Genomic DNA, 16368 nt, shown 5'->3' on the forward strand with positions numbered 1-16368 from the left:
CTCCTCTGAATCCCATGAGTGCTCCTTTTCAGTGTCAGACAATACCTACTGATGGGAGTGTCAACAAAGAACCTGCCTCACATGCAGAAACACCATGCCCTCGAGAACGTCGTTGAGAAGTCGGTTCGCACCTCAACTTCGGCAAAGCTTCCTCCACAGATGTTGAGGGAGTGCCGGCTTGGGTGACACCGGAGCCTGCACCGAAGTTTGAGGGCCAAGCGGGCCACAACAGAAGACAAGATAGGCATAAGCACCCCCGATCCAACCCGTTGCATCAGGCCATCCAGCAGCTCAAGGAGCAAGGTCCTGGCGCTCATCGAGGGTCCACACCGAGAAAGGCTGGGGTGCCGGTTCAGGTGCAAGTTGCAGAACCCCTGGTGTCGATGCGGAAGCAGGGTCTTGGCTGTTGCGAGACTGGCACAGTCACCATGCGTCGAGGGCGACTGATGATGATGCTTCTTGGCCTTCATCTGAAGCGTGTCACTGAGGCTCCTCAGTGCCGCCATTGAAGCCACGTCGCCTCGGGGTCAGGTCCGACAATGGACAGTCCCGGGTGCCCTGCACTGCAGGAGGCCTTGAAGCAGGTGGAAACCCACTTGATGCTTCACTGCTCCCAATGTCTAAGGGTCTAACAGCAGCCATGCTTACTGATGCTCCTGGTGCGACGCTCAACATCGAGGAACCGGACTTGGCTCCAAAGATTTTCTCACGTTGAGCCTGTCTGGAAATCTAGGTTCTCTTCTTCATGCGAAGACAGAAAACACAGTTAATGGGACTATAGTCAGGCCCAAAATACTGCAGACACCAAGAATGCACTGGGTACAGCACTTAAAGCCACTGGAAACCTTCGTGGACATGGAAGGAAAAGCTTGCTCAGCTAAATTAAACGAAGCGATGGTGCCTGAAAAAGGGGCAAGGCACAACAAAAAAAGGTAAAGTCCCTGGCCAAAGTCGAGGCCTAAAAGTGGCCTAACGACAAAAAAGAAAGGAAACTTAAAACCCATAGAAAATAAAACAAATAAAAATAAAAACAAAAACAAAGGAAAACAAAGAAAGGAGGTTCCACAACAGGAACACAATAATGTAAGAAAAAATAATTATGAAAAATAGCTGAAAGGCACAAAAAGGCTCTTTAGGACCAAGCGATGTGAAGAGACAGTAAAAAAGCATGCCCAAATCACCGCAGTAGAAAAAGAACTGAGACTGTGTTCACACGGTGAGCAGGAAGGCTCATGCATGTTGGAATGTGTCTTGAACTCCACAAAGCTCTATTTATAATTTGAGAGATCCCGGACCAAGTAGCGCGGTCAATGTCACCCACGTTTGGGAATCTACAAACCTGCTTATCCTTGGAGAAAGCCCATTACATGAAAAGAGATTTGTCCTCCCAGTCTGAGAGAAGTTAAAAAGAAATGAGGATTCTAACTGCCAGACACACAAAGCTTACCGTGCCATTTTGCTTTAGACTGGTGCTACCCAGTCTAAAGCAAACGTTTATGTAGCTAGTAACGCACAAATGGGGTGTTCAGTGGCTCTAACATGTGCCGTTAGCAGCCACTAAGAACCCCATGTAAATGTATTCTGGGGGGGGGGGGGGGGGGGGGGATGCACAGCTCCACAGCAGCCATAATTTAACAAACAAATTTATTTTTCCTGGTGGTGCAGTGGATCCCAACACCCCCCATGATTTTTTTTTTTTTTTTTTTTCCCGGTGGTCCAGTGAACTGGATCCCTTCCCTGCAAATCCCCCTCCTGATCCCCCCCCCCCCCCCCCGCACCTTTACAAGAGGTGGAGACAGGACAGGAGCAACAGCTCCTCCCTCCTGCAACAAAATGGCAACGCCTAGACCCTGGCCAGTGAATTTTGTACTGGCCAAAGCTAAGCACCATAAAAGGAAAAAAAAACCCCAAACAAAACAAACACTTATATAGTGTGGGCAGGGCCTTGGTGCCACCATTTTGTTCTGGGCAGGCCCGAAGTAGGAGCTATTGTAAAGGGAAAGGGAGGGGGTGAGGGGAAGGGGTCCAGTTCACTGGACCACTAGGGAAATTAACACACACACAAAGGGATTAATATGTGTGTGTGTGTGTGTGTGTGTGTGTGTGTGAGTGGGGGGGGGGGGGGGGGGGGGGGGTGAGCAGCAGGTATGTCATGGGTGGGTCGGGAGGGTTCCAGAAGTGTCAAATGCATTTGACAACTGCGCCTTGCAAACAGCAAGTGATGCACAAAGGGGGATCCGTGCAGTTCATTTTCATGAGATCCCTTTTGTGCATCCTTCGCTATTTGCGAGTCTCTAATTTTTACTAAGTGCACACAGAGAAAAAGACCAACATAAGTCCACATTTACACTCTATAAAATGATCCCTGCTCAGCAGCTGGCTGTGTCCTGCCAGCCTGCTCTACCACATGACAGATGCAAGCAGGTCTTGTCTGACTGTCCTGGCCTCTCTTGGCCCAGGGCTACAGCATCTCTGCTGTTACTGGCTCTGAGTGTACCAATATATAAATACTATAGCATAAGCAGCACTGTCGAGAGGCGGGTAGAGAAAAGGCCCTGTGAAGCCACTTTAGTTCAAACCCATAGGATTAGTGCTTATTACGCAGATGATATTCTCTTCCTATGCTACTACAGGCCTGTTTGAAAGATATCTCTGTTTGGTAATCCTGGATTCTAAGGTAAATTTATGTCTTACCTGATAAATTTCTTTCCTTTAATGCAGCAGATGAATCCAGGAACTAGTGGGTTAGGTCCGCCTACCAGCAGGTGGAGATAGAGATAAACTAAAGGCAGTGATGCCAGACAGACAGCTCCTTTCTCAGTTAGTATGTCATTCGTAAGCATTTGCCAAGGCCAAAAATATGAAACCAACGACAACCAGAAACCATCCTCACTATGAAAAACAGAGAACCAAATAAGAACTTCGAAATAACTGCAACTTGATACAGAAATCGGAATACTTTCTGTGTTCCCATATCTGTCTGAACTCTGGAAAAGACAACCCGAAAGGGAAAAAATAGCCACACTACGCAGAAATGAAAAAAAAAAACACAGCGGCTGAGCTAGGGAGGGATCCTGGATTCATCTGCTGCGTTAAAGGAAAGAAAATTATCAGGTAAGACAATTTTACCTTCCTTGTCACTTGCAGAAGATGAATCCAGGAACTAGTGGGATGTACCAAAGCATTCCTTAAGTAGGGTGGGAAGCCGACGCTCCCCGTAACAACACTCCCGCCCCAAAACTCGCATCCTCCTGAGCAGACACGTTTAGCTTGTAATGCTTCGCAAAAGTATGACGGGACGCCCAAGTAGCCGCCCGACAAATCTCTTCCGATTCCTCCGCCCAAGAAGCCGCCTGTGCCCAAGCAGAATGCGCCTTCAGGGCCACTGGAGACGCCCGCCCTTGTAGCAGATACGTCGTTCCAATGGTTTCCCTAATCCAGCGAGCAATGGAAGCCTTAGAAGCCGCCTTATCTCTTTTCGATCCTGACAACAGCACAAAGAGATGATCCGAGCGTCAAAACTCGTTAGAGATCTGCAAGTACCGAAACAAGGCTCTCCGCACGTTCAGGAAACGTAGCGAGGCAAACTCCCCCAGATAATCCTCTCTTCGAAAAGACGGAAGATAAACCACCTGATTGACATGGAAAGCCGAAACCACTTTAGGTAGAAACGACGGCACCGTCCGAATCGACACCCCTGCTCCTGAAAACTGCAAAAAAAAGGATCTCTGCAAGATGAAGCCTGAATTTCAGAAATCCTCCTAGCCGAAGCAATTGGCCACCAAAAACACTGTCTTAAGTGTTAGATCCTTCTCACAAACCTTATTCAACGGCTCAAACAGTGGGCCTGGAGGGCTCGCAGTACCACATTCAAATGCCATGCTGGGCACGGATTCCGCAGAGGAGGCTGAAATCGAAGAGACCCGCGTAGGAAACGGATATCAGAGTGAGCTGCTAAAGAGGAACAGTCCAGTTTGCCCCTAAAACAAGCTAGCACGGCCACCTGCACTTGAAGGGAATTATATGCCAATCCCTTTTGAAGACCATCCTGAAGGAACTCCAGAATAACCGGAATGTCCGCCCGAAAAGGCGATTCAGCACGCAAAGCAAACCACGCCGAGAAAGCTTTCCACACTCGTGCGTACGCTGCTGAAATAGACTGCTTATGTGCCCCCAAAAGAGTGGCAATGATTGCTCCTTGCTCCTGAAAATCCCTTTTTCCTCAACTGCCGCCTCTCAATAGCCGCCGTAAGACCAAAGCGGGAGGGATTTTCCATCTGAACTGGCCCTTGATGCAGCAGATCGGGAGTCACCGGAAGTCGCAATGGTGGCTCTCAGAGTGCTCGAACGAGATCCGCATACCACGGCCATCGGATCCCATCTGGGGCCACTAGAACAACCGGCCCCCAATGCGGCAAAGAACTCTCCCTATCAGAGGCCATGGAGGAAAAACATACAGTAGCTGTTGTTGCGGCCAATCCTGCGGATCCTGGCTGCCGTTTGCGTCTGAAGAACTGGGAAACTTTGGCATTGCAAGCCATGGCCATAAGATCCATTACTGGTCTTCCCCAACGTTGACAGATCAGCCGAAAATCTGAGTCCGAAAGCGTCCATTCCACTGCGTCCAAAAGAGTCTGGCTAAGAAAATCCGCTTGAACATTGTCTTGGGGATGGAGGAGATGGAAAGGATCTTAGTGGGTATGGGCTACAGTCCATTGGGGATAGGCGGGAATGGATGAAATATATGTCCTAGTAACTCTCTACTTTGCACGGTCACAGATGAGGAAAGATTAGGTTAACAGAAATAGAGTACCTAAACCAACCTGGTCCTAGAGGCACCCCAGCCATTCAGGTTTTCAGGATACCCACAATAAATATTCACGAGAGAGAGATTTGAATGCCACTGCATGCAAATCTATCTCATTAATTCATTATGGGTAGCCTGAAAATCTGAATGGCTGGGGTGCCCCCAGGTCCACATTTGGGAACCACTGGCCTAAGCATTGTTTTTGACAAGGAAACGAACGCTCTCATTTACCCGCAAAAACTGGTTTACTTTTCTGAGATCGAGAATAGGCTGAAAAGCCCCTCCTTTCTTTGGCACCACAAAGAAGATGGAGCACCGACCTGTGCGCCTTTTGAGAGGAGGAACAGGCACGATAGCCCCTATCCTTAGCAGGTCTCGCAAACACTGCAGAACCACTGTCCTCTTGGCCCGCGATAAACAGCGGGACTCCAGAAAGAAGTCTGTGACGGGAGAGAAGAATTCTAACTTGTAGCCGTCTCGCACTACATCGAGGACCCATTGATCCAAAGTAATTCTGGCTCACCCTGGAAGAAAGAGAAAGCCGACCACCAATCTGCTCTTTCCCGAGTGGACCTGCGCCCCATCATTGGGAGGATCGAGCCAGAGCCCCGTGACGTGAGGAGGGGGGGGGTCCAGCTGGACGCTTCTTGTTGTGAAAGGAAGAACGCTGCCCAAAACGATAATGCTGGAAGGCTGCGTTGGAGCGCCCAGGGCGATACCATCGCGACTCCCTGAACCATGACCTCCAAGCTCCATGCCTGGGCGCAGACTTGGTTCTATCCTCTGGGAGACAGTGAGATTTGGAATCCCTCAATCTTTAACAATCTTTTCTAGGTCTTCCCCAAAACGCAATTTCCCTCGGAAAAGCAATTTAATAAGTCGCTGCTTAGAGGCCATATCTGCGGCCCAATGACAGAGCCACAGAAGACGTCGAAAGGAAACGGTCAAGGCCATGAGTTTGGCCGAAGCACGGACCAAATCATACAAAGGCATCCGCCAAGTATGCCAGCCCAATATCCATCAGGGGCAATTGAGGAGCGTCCGACATAAGACTCCGAAAACGAATCCATGACAGAATGTAGCCAACTGAGACAAGCTCTAGCCGCGTAAGAATTACAAACAGAAGCTTGAAGTGTCAAAGTGGCCACCTGAAAGGCACATTTCAAAAAGGCCTCCAGCCGTCTGTCTTGCATATCCTTGAGTGCCACATCACCTTCCACTGGAAGAGTAGCCTTCTTAGTGACCGCCGTCACCAGAGCATCCACCCTAGGTAGAGCAAACTTCTCTGAACGATCCGCTGAAACCGGATACAGCCGGGCCATAGCCCTGGCCACTTTCAGCCCCCCATCCGGATTCCCCCACTGGGCCGAAATCAACTCTTCAATAGCTTCATGTACCGGAAAGACCTTAGAAGGTCATCTGGTACTAGCCATCTTGGGGTTGACTGCCTGAGAAGCCGCAACCTCAGGGTCCTCTATATTCAGGGCTTCCAGCGCCTGAGAGATAAAGGAGGACAACTCCTCCTTATGGAAAATCCTCACGCCAGAAGAGTCCTCCAGTTGGGCAGTGAGGACACTGTCCTCCAAGTCCTCTACCCCCGTCTGCTCCGCAAGAGCCACCACGGAGGAAGCTGCAGGCGACTGTATACAGGACCCCTCCTCAGACCCCAAAGAAAGCCTAGGCTTTTTAAGGGAGGAGAAATCCTCTGGGGAAAACCCCCAAATCTCTTGGTTTATCCCCAGACCCCCCCCCTGAGAGGATCAAAGGTCGAAGCTGTCACAGCTGCGTGAGGGGGGGGGGGGGGCAAGGCCCTTTTCAACAAAAACACCCAGAGTAGCAAAAAAAAAAAAACTCTGGCGAAAACCCCTCCCCCGCAACGGATGTCGCAGCCATGGCAGTTGAACCACCGCCCACAGTGCCTGATGCCCCCCCCCCCCGACCAGCGGAGAAGCTTTGCCCAAAACTGCTACCAGAGCCGGCTCTGCGACCGATCGCAAAATGGTGTGAGAATCGCCATGCTCCGGGCTGGAAACCACGCTCTCTGGAGGGCACCGTTCCGTCGAGTCCCGCAAAATCAGCGTACCCCGTGCTGCAAAGGCCCGCCGTCGAATGTCAGTTCCCGCCTTGGGAACAGCGTTTTACCGCCTCCGCTGCCATTGCCCGCCCCTGAACAGGAACCCAGCAGACCGGGAAAGCGCGGGAACTGACAACTGAGCCGAAGAAAAAAAAAAACCTCTCCAACTCCGCTTCGAGGCAGGCTCAGACAAGCAGGCAACAGAAAACAGGACTTGGACAGCAGTAACACAAACCTGCTCTCAGCAAAAACACACTTCCCTGTGCTTCTCTGTTAAACAAATTCTATGATTTTTTTTTTTTTTTATTAAAGGAAAGGAACAGGGAATTTGAGGTGCAGTAAGGACCCAGCAACTGCGTATGCTGCCAAAGGAGACACCACCAATCCGCCACCCCCGGCTCAAACTGGCCACCGGCCCAGGAGCTGGAGAAAAAGCCGTCCACCACCTACTGAGATAGATACATACTAACTGAGGAAGGAGCTGGCCGTCTGGCATCACTGCCTTTGGTCTGTTTATCTCTATCTCCACCTGCTGCTAGGCGGACTTAACCCACTAGTTTCTGGATTCACCTGCTGCAAGTGACAAGGAAACTCTTTCTTGCAACAAACCTCATCAGTGATGCAATGGTGTTTCTTCAGACTGCACCAAGATCAATCCACCCTTACCTAGATGAAACCTCATTATATACCCTCTCTTCCATGCTTTCATTGCTTCTTGCTACTATTACTGCAACACAGTTTATGCAGGTGTCTCAAAATATGAATTAAAAGATTTCAGATACTACAAAATAGAGCTGGTCATGTACTCTGCTGCGTAAAACACTGATATTATCCACTTGTTCTTTCACCTTCATTGTCTTCCAATAGGGTTCAGAGTTAAAGATCCTCACTCTAACCTGCAAAGATTTATACTCAGGAAAACTATTTAGCATCCCTCACAATCCCATATGTACTTCCCCATTTCCTCTGCTCAATAGATGACCATAGACCAATTATTCCTGGCCTATCCATAGCATGTGGGAATCCACTAGGCATAGTGCTTTCTTGTTTCTGGCACCTGCACTGTCAAATTATCATCACTGCATGCTGAAAACCCTTAAAAGATTTTCAGATCAAAGCTCAACACATTTTTTGAGTTGGAATTTGAATTGACCAATAACTAATCTTGTTGCCGGCCCCTATCCCTTTTGTCGGCCCAATGGTAGCAGCAGCCTTGAAGATACTGCTCTGGGTCTCAGAACTGCAATGTTGTTTATGCTTGGGTGTGTCATTTTATGGAGTTCATTTTTCTTTTAAGATTTGATTTTTACATGAACCGCTTTGGCTTGTTATGCAATCAAGACGGTATATCAAAACCTAATAAGTGATAATGATAAACAAATGACCTGAAGTATCAGTAAAATTAAACAGCTGGAAAAGCTAATAGTATGCTTCAGTGCATAAGAACAGTATTACCTGTAGGAAGGAGGACTTATGAACTATAATATTGTGCTAGTTCTTGAAACTTCTGCTGTGTGGAAAACAAACATGAGGATGTTATAATGCTGTTGTATCGCTCCATGGTGCAACCGCACCTCAAATATTGTGTCCAATTCTGGTCGCCGCATCTCAAAAAAAGATATAAAAGAATTGGAGAAGGTGCAGAGAAGGGCGACGAAAATGATAAAAGGGATGGAACGACTTCCCTATGAGGAAAGGATAAGACGGTTAGGGCTCTTCAGCTTGGAGAAAAGGTGGCTGAGGGGTGATATGATAGAAGTCTACAAGATGAGCGGAGTAGAGCAGACAGATGTGAAGCGTTTGTTTACACTTTCAAAAAATAATAGAACCAGGGGACACAAGATGAAGCTAGATTACGGTAGATTTAAAATAGGAGAAAGTTTTTCTTTACTCAGTGTGTAGGGACTCTTGAACTCGTTACCGGAGAATATAATGACAGCAGCTGGCCTTACGGAGTTTAAGGGGGGTTTGGACAGATTCCTGAAGGAAAAGTCCATTGAACATTATTATATATATATATATATTTGGTTTTGCCAGGTTCTTGAAGCCTGGATTGGCCGTTGTCGGAGACAGGATACTGGGCTTGATGGACCCTTGGTCTGTTCCCAGTATGGCGGTGCTTATGTAAATCCCTACTTTTGTAGGGACGGAAGACTGATGCAATTGAGACAAGGGCTCCCAAAAATGACAGGCACTTCAACACAAAAGGAGCTAAAACCTATGTACATAATTTGGAGTGAACATGGGTGGGCAGTATCTCCCCCCTCCATGTTTCAGGTACTAATGCTGAAATGATCCCTCTCCTTTCACTGCCAATAAGACCTTACCTTTTGCCCCACCATAGCAGATAAGTAAAGCAATACTTACACACAAAACATTCCAACTGTTAAATGAGGGTCATGACTAAAGTGAAGCATTAATTTTCCACAGTAAAACTAAGTGTGAAGTCCAAAAAATATTTCTTTATTAGAAAGGAAAAAGATGGCTGGAATAGCTTATCAGTAGAGGTAGTAATAACAAAAACTGACAGAATTTAAGCATGCTTCACACTAGAGTGCACAGGAATGGGGATGGAAGAAGTTACCATGGTATTCCTGTGGGTGTGTAGTCAATCTCTGGTGACCCCAGAATAAGGCTTGGAGTACACCGAGGAGCAACTACAGCACCAGAATGATGCTTGGAACACCATCCAAAATAAATAAATAAAATCACGTATGCTGTTGGGGTTGGAAGGAAACGGCGAGCTGTAAGCAAGTACATAATAGCATAGACTCCTGCAAGTACAAGTGGGGATGGAGGAGATGGAAAGGATCTTAGCGGGTATGGGCTACAGTCCATTGGGGATAGGCGGGGATGGATGAAATATATGTCCTAGTAACTCTATACTTTGCACGGTCACAGATGAGGAAAGATTAGGTTAACAGAAATAGAGTACCTAAACCAACCTGGTCCTAGAGGCACCCCAGCCATTCAGGTTGTCAGGATACCCACAATAAATATTCATGAGAGAGAGAGAGAGAGATTTGAATGCAGTGCCTCCACTGCATGCAAATCTATCTCATGAATTCATTATGGGTAGCCTGAAAATCTGAATGGCTGGGGTGCCCCCAGGACCACATTTGGGAACCACTGGCCTAAGCATTGTTTTTGACAAGGAAACATTCTCATTTACCTGGAACTGTAAGATTAAAAGTAAAAAAAAGTTGGCCTTGAGAAAAAAATGTCTCAGGGAGGTAGATGTCTAAAGCAATGTGTGGAGGAATGGCCTAGTGGTTAGAGCACTGGTCTTGCAGTCCAGAGGTGGACAGTTCAAATCCCACTGCTGCTCCTTGTGATCTTGGGCAAGTCACTTAACCCTCCATTGCCAAAAGTACAAACTTAGATTGTGAGCCCTCCTGGGACAGAGAAAAATCGAGTGTACCTGAATATAACTCACCTTGAGCTACTACTGAAAAAGGTGTGAGCAAAATCTAAATAAATAAAATGTAGGTAGATAAAGCTGAACAGACTGGGTGGACCAACTGGTACTTACAATTAGCATATATTACTATGAGCCTGGTAAAATAAGAAAATAAAGCTTTAGTACATCTGTACTGGAAAAAAATTGCTCATCAGAACTCATAAAACATGTGAAAATATAGAGCAGAGGGTCAGCAATGTCACAAGTGCATAAGAACCTCATGCCTAGCATACCACTCCTAACTAGAATGGCAGCACTTTGTGAGCTCCCTTCTCCCCCAACATCCTCCCAAGGGGGTAGTTGCACTGTTTTTGGTACTTTGCTGAAAAACATTGCCCAAATCTGATAAAGGGTATTTATATTTTAATAGCTTTTGTATCGTGGTATTTTAATGTTTTTACTTTTTAAAAAATTCATAGCATTAACAGGTGACTAGCTATTATGCCACAAGAGAATTCTGCTCTTCCTGATTGACCCCACAGAGCTTTGTACTCGTCTGACATTGCTGTCTGGATGTCTCAACGCCACCTGAAATTAAATATGACCAAAACCGAGCTTCTCATTTCCCCCCCAAACCCACCTCCCCGCTCCCCCCGTTTTCTATTTCTGTCGATGGCTCTCTCATTCTCCCTGTCTCCTCAGCTCGAAACCTTGGGGTCATCTTTGACTCTTCTCTCTCCTTCTCTGCTCATATCCAGCAGATTGCCAAGACCTGTCGTTTCTTTCTTTACAACATCCGTAAAATCCGCCCCTTTCTTTCCGAGCACTCTACCAAAACCCTCATCCACACCCTTGTCACCTCTCGTTTAGACTACTGCAATCTGCTTCTTGCTGGCCTCCCACTTAGTCACCTCTCCCCTCTCCAGTCGGTTCAAAACTCTGCTGCCCGTCTCCTCTTCCGCCAGGGTCGCTTTACTCATACTACCCCTCTCCTCAAGACCCTTCACTGGCTCCCTATCCGTTTTTGCATCCTGTTCAAACTTCTTCTACTAACCTATAATGTACTCACTCTGCTGCTCCCCAGTATCTCTCCACCCTCTTCTTTCCCTACACCCCACCCCGTGCACTCCGCTCCATGGATAAATCCTTCTTATCTGTTCCCTTCTCCACTACTGCCAACTCCAGACTTCGCGCCTTCTGTCTCGCTGCACCCGACGCCTGGAATAAACTTCTTGAGCCCCTACGTCTTGTCCCATCCTTGGCCACCTTTAAATCTAGACTGAAAGCCCACCTCTTTAACATTGCTTTTGACTCGTAACCACTCGCCTCCACCTACCTTCCTCTCTTCCTTCCCATTCACATTAATTGATTTGATTACTTTATTTATTGTCTATTAGATTGTAAGCTCTTTGAGCAGGGACTGTCTTTCTTCTATGTTTGTGCAGCGCTGCGTAAGCCTTGTAGCACTATAGAAATGCTAAATAGTAGTAGTAGTACCACTTCCCAGCAGTGCTTATCAGTCTTTGTGGCTATGATCCCATGATTGCAGTCAAATAAAATTGTGACCCCTTCTTCCCAAGGTGCAGAATGATGCACCTCTGAAAAGCAGATTTTGGGATACTGATCCAGAGTTTGGGAAGCTCTGAGCTGCACTCCCTCGCTATGTGCACCTTGAAAAGGGGGGGGGGGGGAAGACAAGAAAGCATAGTTTTACCCCTCTTCTTCAAGAAAGTGGACTAACAGCACAGTCTAAAATTAAGGTATCAGTATCAACATACTATGCTAAACTGAAGTCCCCTCTGCTGTGGGTATGAAACTGCCAATATCTTTTTTTTCAAATACCTATGTCAACCCTGCAAACTCACATAACACCAATACAGGATGTACAGCAGTGTTTCCCAAACTACTTATTGTGATAATCCCTAAATATTTTTCCATACAACGAGGAACCCTCAATTTAGAATGTTCAAACAGATTTTATAACCTAACTGCTGCAGGTACCCTTACCCCTGAACAGAGTGCAAGGAAAGTAGTTTGGAAATCACTGATGTACAGTGTAGCGTTTACTAAGCTCCTCATGGACCCCCCCCCCCCCCAAACCAGATTAGATACAAAAAAAAATCTCAACTTGATGTATCCATTTTGTAATTCATATAGAGCCTACTATAACAATACGACAGAGATCAAAAGGTATGTGGAAGTTTATCAGCAAAGCAACTCATTTCTTTCAAAAAAGTTTCTCACGCCATAAAATAAATTGCTGTACTTGAATTATTTCATAGTTTTATTATCTCAAATTACAGTGTACCTTATTCTTATGTTTTAATTATAATCCACTCAGTACTGTGGGAAAGAGGATTAAAATGGGCCATAAGAGCTACTCGGGAGCGTCAGGTAGCTCCCAATTAAATAAAGCCGGAGCCAGGTTTAGCTCCATTTCGGGGAACCCATGCATAGTTTCAGCGAGATCCACAGATTTCTCTTTACACGTGGGATTGGATAAGCTATAAAAAGAGCCTTCCGGTGTCCCACCTACCCTACAACCACAAATAGAAAAAAAAAAGTGCACCCAAAAAAAAAAAAGTCTGAAAGCACCGCTACAACTAAAAATAGAACTCTGCTTGCGTTTTTTCTCTTCCATTAACCCCTTCGAATAGAGCAGAAGTTCAATTTTTAAAAAACGACTTGTAGGCCCCTACCCTAGTTCAAACTCCTTTCCCTACATTCAACAGTTGAAGAAACCATCAAGAAACGTCAACGTTCCCCGCCCTTAATTTATATTCCAAGTCTCTTTAATAAAAAGATAATCATTTTAAACGATTTCAAAACGACCTCCCAACCCTCACACAATCTTTCAGCCATAAAGTTTGCACAGCAAAACAAACGCTAAAATCCTCATTCACTCGTCCAACAAAAATATACGTTTTGATAAAATCATAAAGTTGCTCTCTACAATCTTCAAAGACATAGGAAGTAAAGCACTTTCCAGTACAACAGCACCACGGAGAATTCACAAGTTTTCGGCAACAGATCCACCCCCCCCCCCTCTCTCCCCGGAGACCGCCACTGGCCCCGCGAGAAGATTTCGGAGGAACACAGTAAGAAACACAAGAAAACAGAAAATTTTCCTCCGCTACCCGAGTGCCCGTAAGGAAATGGAGAGGGAGTATAGAAAAGGATGAAGCAAAACTTGGAACTCACCCTTTCATTTTGTGCGCCGGAGCTCAGCTCCTTCCCTCCCCCCCACCGCAAAGAGAAAGATCTGAAGAAAAGGCGACGGCGGCGACTCTGCTCCAGGGAACGAACACCTCGGTTGATAACTGGCGAGGTTATGAGTGACCACCACCAATATAAAAGGGGGAGGAGTGATGGGTGGCCTATCTCCCCAATCCTTTCCTCTACATGCGGTGGTGCTAAGGGTATATACGGTGTGGCAGTACTACTGCTACGGCTTCAACGCCTCCCCCCTCTTCGCGACACACAAGCTCAGGCTCTCACTCTAGCCTTGAGTCTCTCACGCCCTGGGCTTGCGTATACGCGCGCGCTCCCCGCCGTTACGTCTGTTCGGCCTGGATCGCACCTCCAGCTCGTCGTGTCATACTCCCTTCCTCACCTCATTCCAAGGGCCCTACAGTAAGCTTCCCACCTGCATATCACGCCCGTAGTTATAGCTTCACTTTCCAGCAAGCATCTTTAACCTTTGACCTCCAGCTCGATAAAATTGTATTTTAGAGAAATAAATATGCGTCTTTCCAATAAGCCTATAAATTGTCTAAGAATTATATAAAAAATATTTATAGGATTTGTGTGACAACCTATTTTCTCACATTTTCGAATTTGGCGTGGGATGCTATTTGATTTGTAATAATGAAGAGTAAAGTGATTTCACTAAGTTAAACATATTTTGTGGTGGAGTTGTAAGGAACTGCCTTCTTTTCTAAACTGTTCTGTTCAGAATTTTAAAAAGAAAACCAATCAGCTCCGACCTAGATATACTTCACATAGTCACAACAATTCAGAAGAGAAGCCTAGCCTAAGCCGCCTTTCTTGCTTCTGAAAGTTATCAATAGAAATCAAACAAAATAAAACATGGAAAAGAAAATAAGATGATACCTTTTTTATTGGACATAATACATTTCTTGATTATGTCCAATAAAAAAGGTATCATCTTATTTTCTTTTCCATGTTTTATTTTGATTAAGAGTGGACTAACACCGCTACCACACTCCTCTACTTTGCTTCTGAAAAAAAGGTAAATTGGCGGGATATATAGAACTCGCGACAGTCAAGGATGACGTCATATCCTTTACAACGTCATTCCTGTTCCATGTAAATTATAATAACAAACATTAAATATAGAAAGCTTTTAAATGAGTAGAAGGAGTCAAAAATAAACTTTATTTAGAACGTTTATTTTTTTAATTTAGTATTTACATTTTGGGAAGGACGTGTGGCGCAATGAAGGAGGCGGTGCAGGTAGTGTCAGCTGATTGCGGCCCTGGGCTGGGTGGTGAGGGAGGGGGAAGGGGAGAAGAACGGGAGTCTGACAGCCACTGTGGTCCAGTAAACCGTGCCGGTAAGTACAGGTATTTCACGTATTTAGATACCGTCTTGTACTGGAGTATAGAGTCTTGGACGTTTGGCCATTGGTTGGAGTTAGCTTCTCAGGAGGAGATTGGAGGCTGCTCTAGCTTGTCAGGAAGACTCATACTGGGGTTCTGCTGAGGGCTGGTGTCTGATGTACACAGGATTCTCTTGTGGCCTGTTATGTAGGTTATTGTTCTGCATTCAAAAAACAAAAAAAACTGTGCATGAGCTGCCCACACCTAGGTCTGTTCAGATGTCATCCGTGACTTGTTCTGTGGGTTTTGGAAGCTCACTCATAATTTTCTAAGGTCTGCAGTGTGACTGCTGGAAATCCTTATAGGGGATGGGATTAGGCATACTTTCCACTGCTTTTGCTTGCACCATTTTTCGGGGGTGGGAACTGCTTTTCCCTACACCATTTTTACTCATATTAAAGAGAAAATGTTTGTAATCTTGGGCAGATTTTTGCTAGCGGTTTTTGTTAGTTGGTTGCCTGTTTAATGAAATTTTAATAAAAATTAGATATATATCAGCACTGCAGATATTAAAAATAAGAGAATCTATTCCATCAATTTAACTGCCAAGTAAAGAAGCTGAATAATGAAATCGTTTTAGAGAATTTTATATCTGTTTCCTTAATCTACCCAATGCTTTATCATATTTTGGTGAGCAACACAGTGGAATTCTGTTAGGAGTCCAGATTTTTTTTAAAGTTATCTTACTACTCCAGTGTCCAATAAATAGATGTATTTAGATAGAGTTTATAAAAAGTAAACATTCACTCTGCAGTTGACTGATCACTGTAAGGCACCAATTATCAAACGTCTCTGTGATCATGACCTTATTTTAGCTGCCACAGTGGAACACACACTCTCCAGCCCTATACCTTACTGTCTGTGCCAATGCTCTTGGTCATCCTGTAGCGTCAGCTGAGATGCTGCTGTGTTCCCCTGCCTCCTGTTTAGCCAGTACAGATCTAGATATAGCACAGGCTCAATACCAGGCATGAGATGAGGACTTTCCTATTTGGGGTTGCACCCCATAGTATGAGGAATGCTGCTATAAACAGTGACTACTAAATGAGAATTTGTGTTGAAACATATTGCCTGTAAGGCTCTACCATCAAACTGTGTGAATGGGAGACTTAAAATGGGTGTTTATTTTACAGGGTTGTTGTTTTTGGGGGGGGGGGGGGGGGGGGGGGGGTTGGACCTGGCAATCAATGTTCCTGTCTTTGGTTCTGTTTATTTTTTTATTTTTCTGTGCTCCATTTTAATAAAAAGTTAGGGGTCCTTTTACTAAAATGCTGTCAGGTTTTGCACTTAGCATGTCATAAGTGCCGAGCCTATGTGCTAACTGTTGGGAATGTTACATACATGTTACTATATATACAGTTACCACACAGAAGAGCTCTTTACTATGCAGTAAGTGTTTCAGCAGTGCAGATGCATTGGTGCAGTGTTATCAGCATCAGTGGCTACAGGAATGTAGGTTCAAAAG

At 45.7% G+C, this 16368-nt stretch overlaps 2 protein-coding genes across 2 annotated transcripts in view; one reads left to right on the top strand and one right to left on the bottom strand.

Moving 5' to 3' along the window:
* The window catches only part of NAA50 (N(alpha)-acetyltransferase 50, NatE catalytic subunit), an 88460-nt gene extending 74641 nt beyond the window's left edge, over window positions 1-13819 (bottom strand). The window contains 1 exon segment of the mRNA XM_030203916.1: window positions 13483-13819. Coding sequence (XP_030059776.1) covers window positions 13483-13490 — 8 coding nt within the window. The 5' untranslated portion in view covers window positions 13491-13819.
* Window positions 13820-14764: 945 nt separating this feature from the next.
* The window catches only part of ATP6V1A (ATPase H+ transporting V1 subunit A), a 233077-nt gene continuing 231473 nt past the window's right edge, over window positions 14765-16368 (top strand). The window contains exon 1 of the mRNA XM_030203914.1: window positions 14765-14857. The gene's annotated coding sequence lies outside the window, so the exon portion shown is untranslated. The remainder of the gene's footprint in view (window positions 14858-16368) is intronic.

The sequence above is a fragment of the Microcaecilia unicolor genome, chromosome 5 (genome assembly GCF_901765095.1).
Source record: "Microcaecilia unicolor chromosome 5, aMicUni1.1, whole genome shotgun sequence".
Classification (NCBI taxonomy): Eukaryota; Metazoa; Chordata; class Amphibia; order Gymnophiona; family Siphonopidae; genus Microcaecilia; species Microcaecilia unicolor.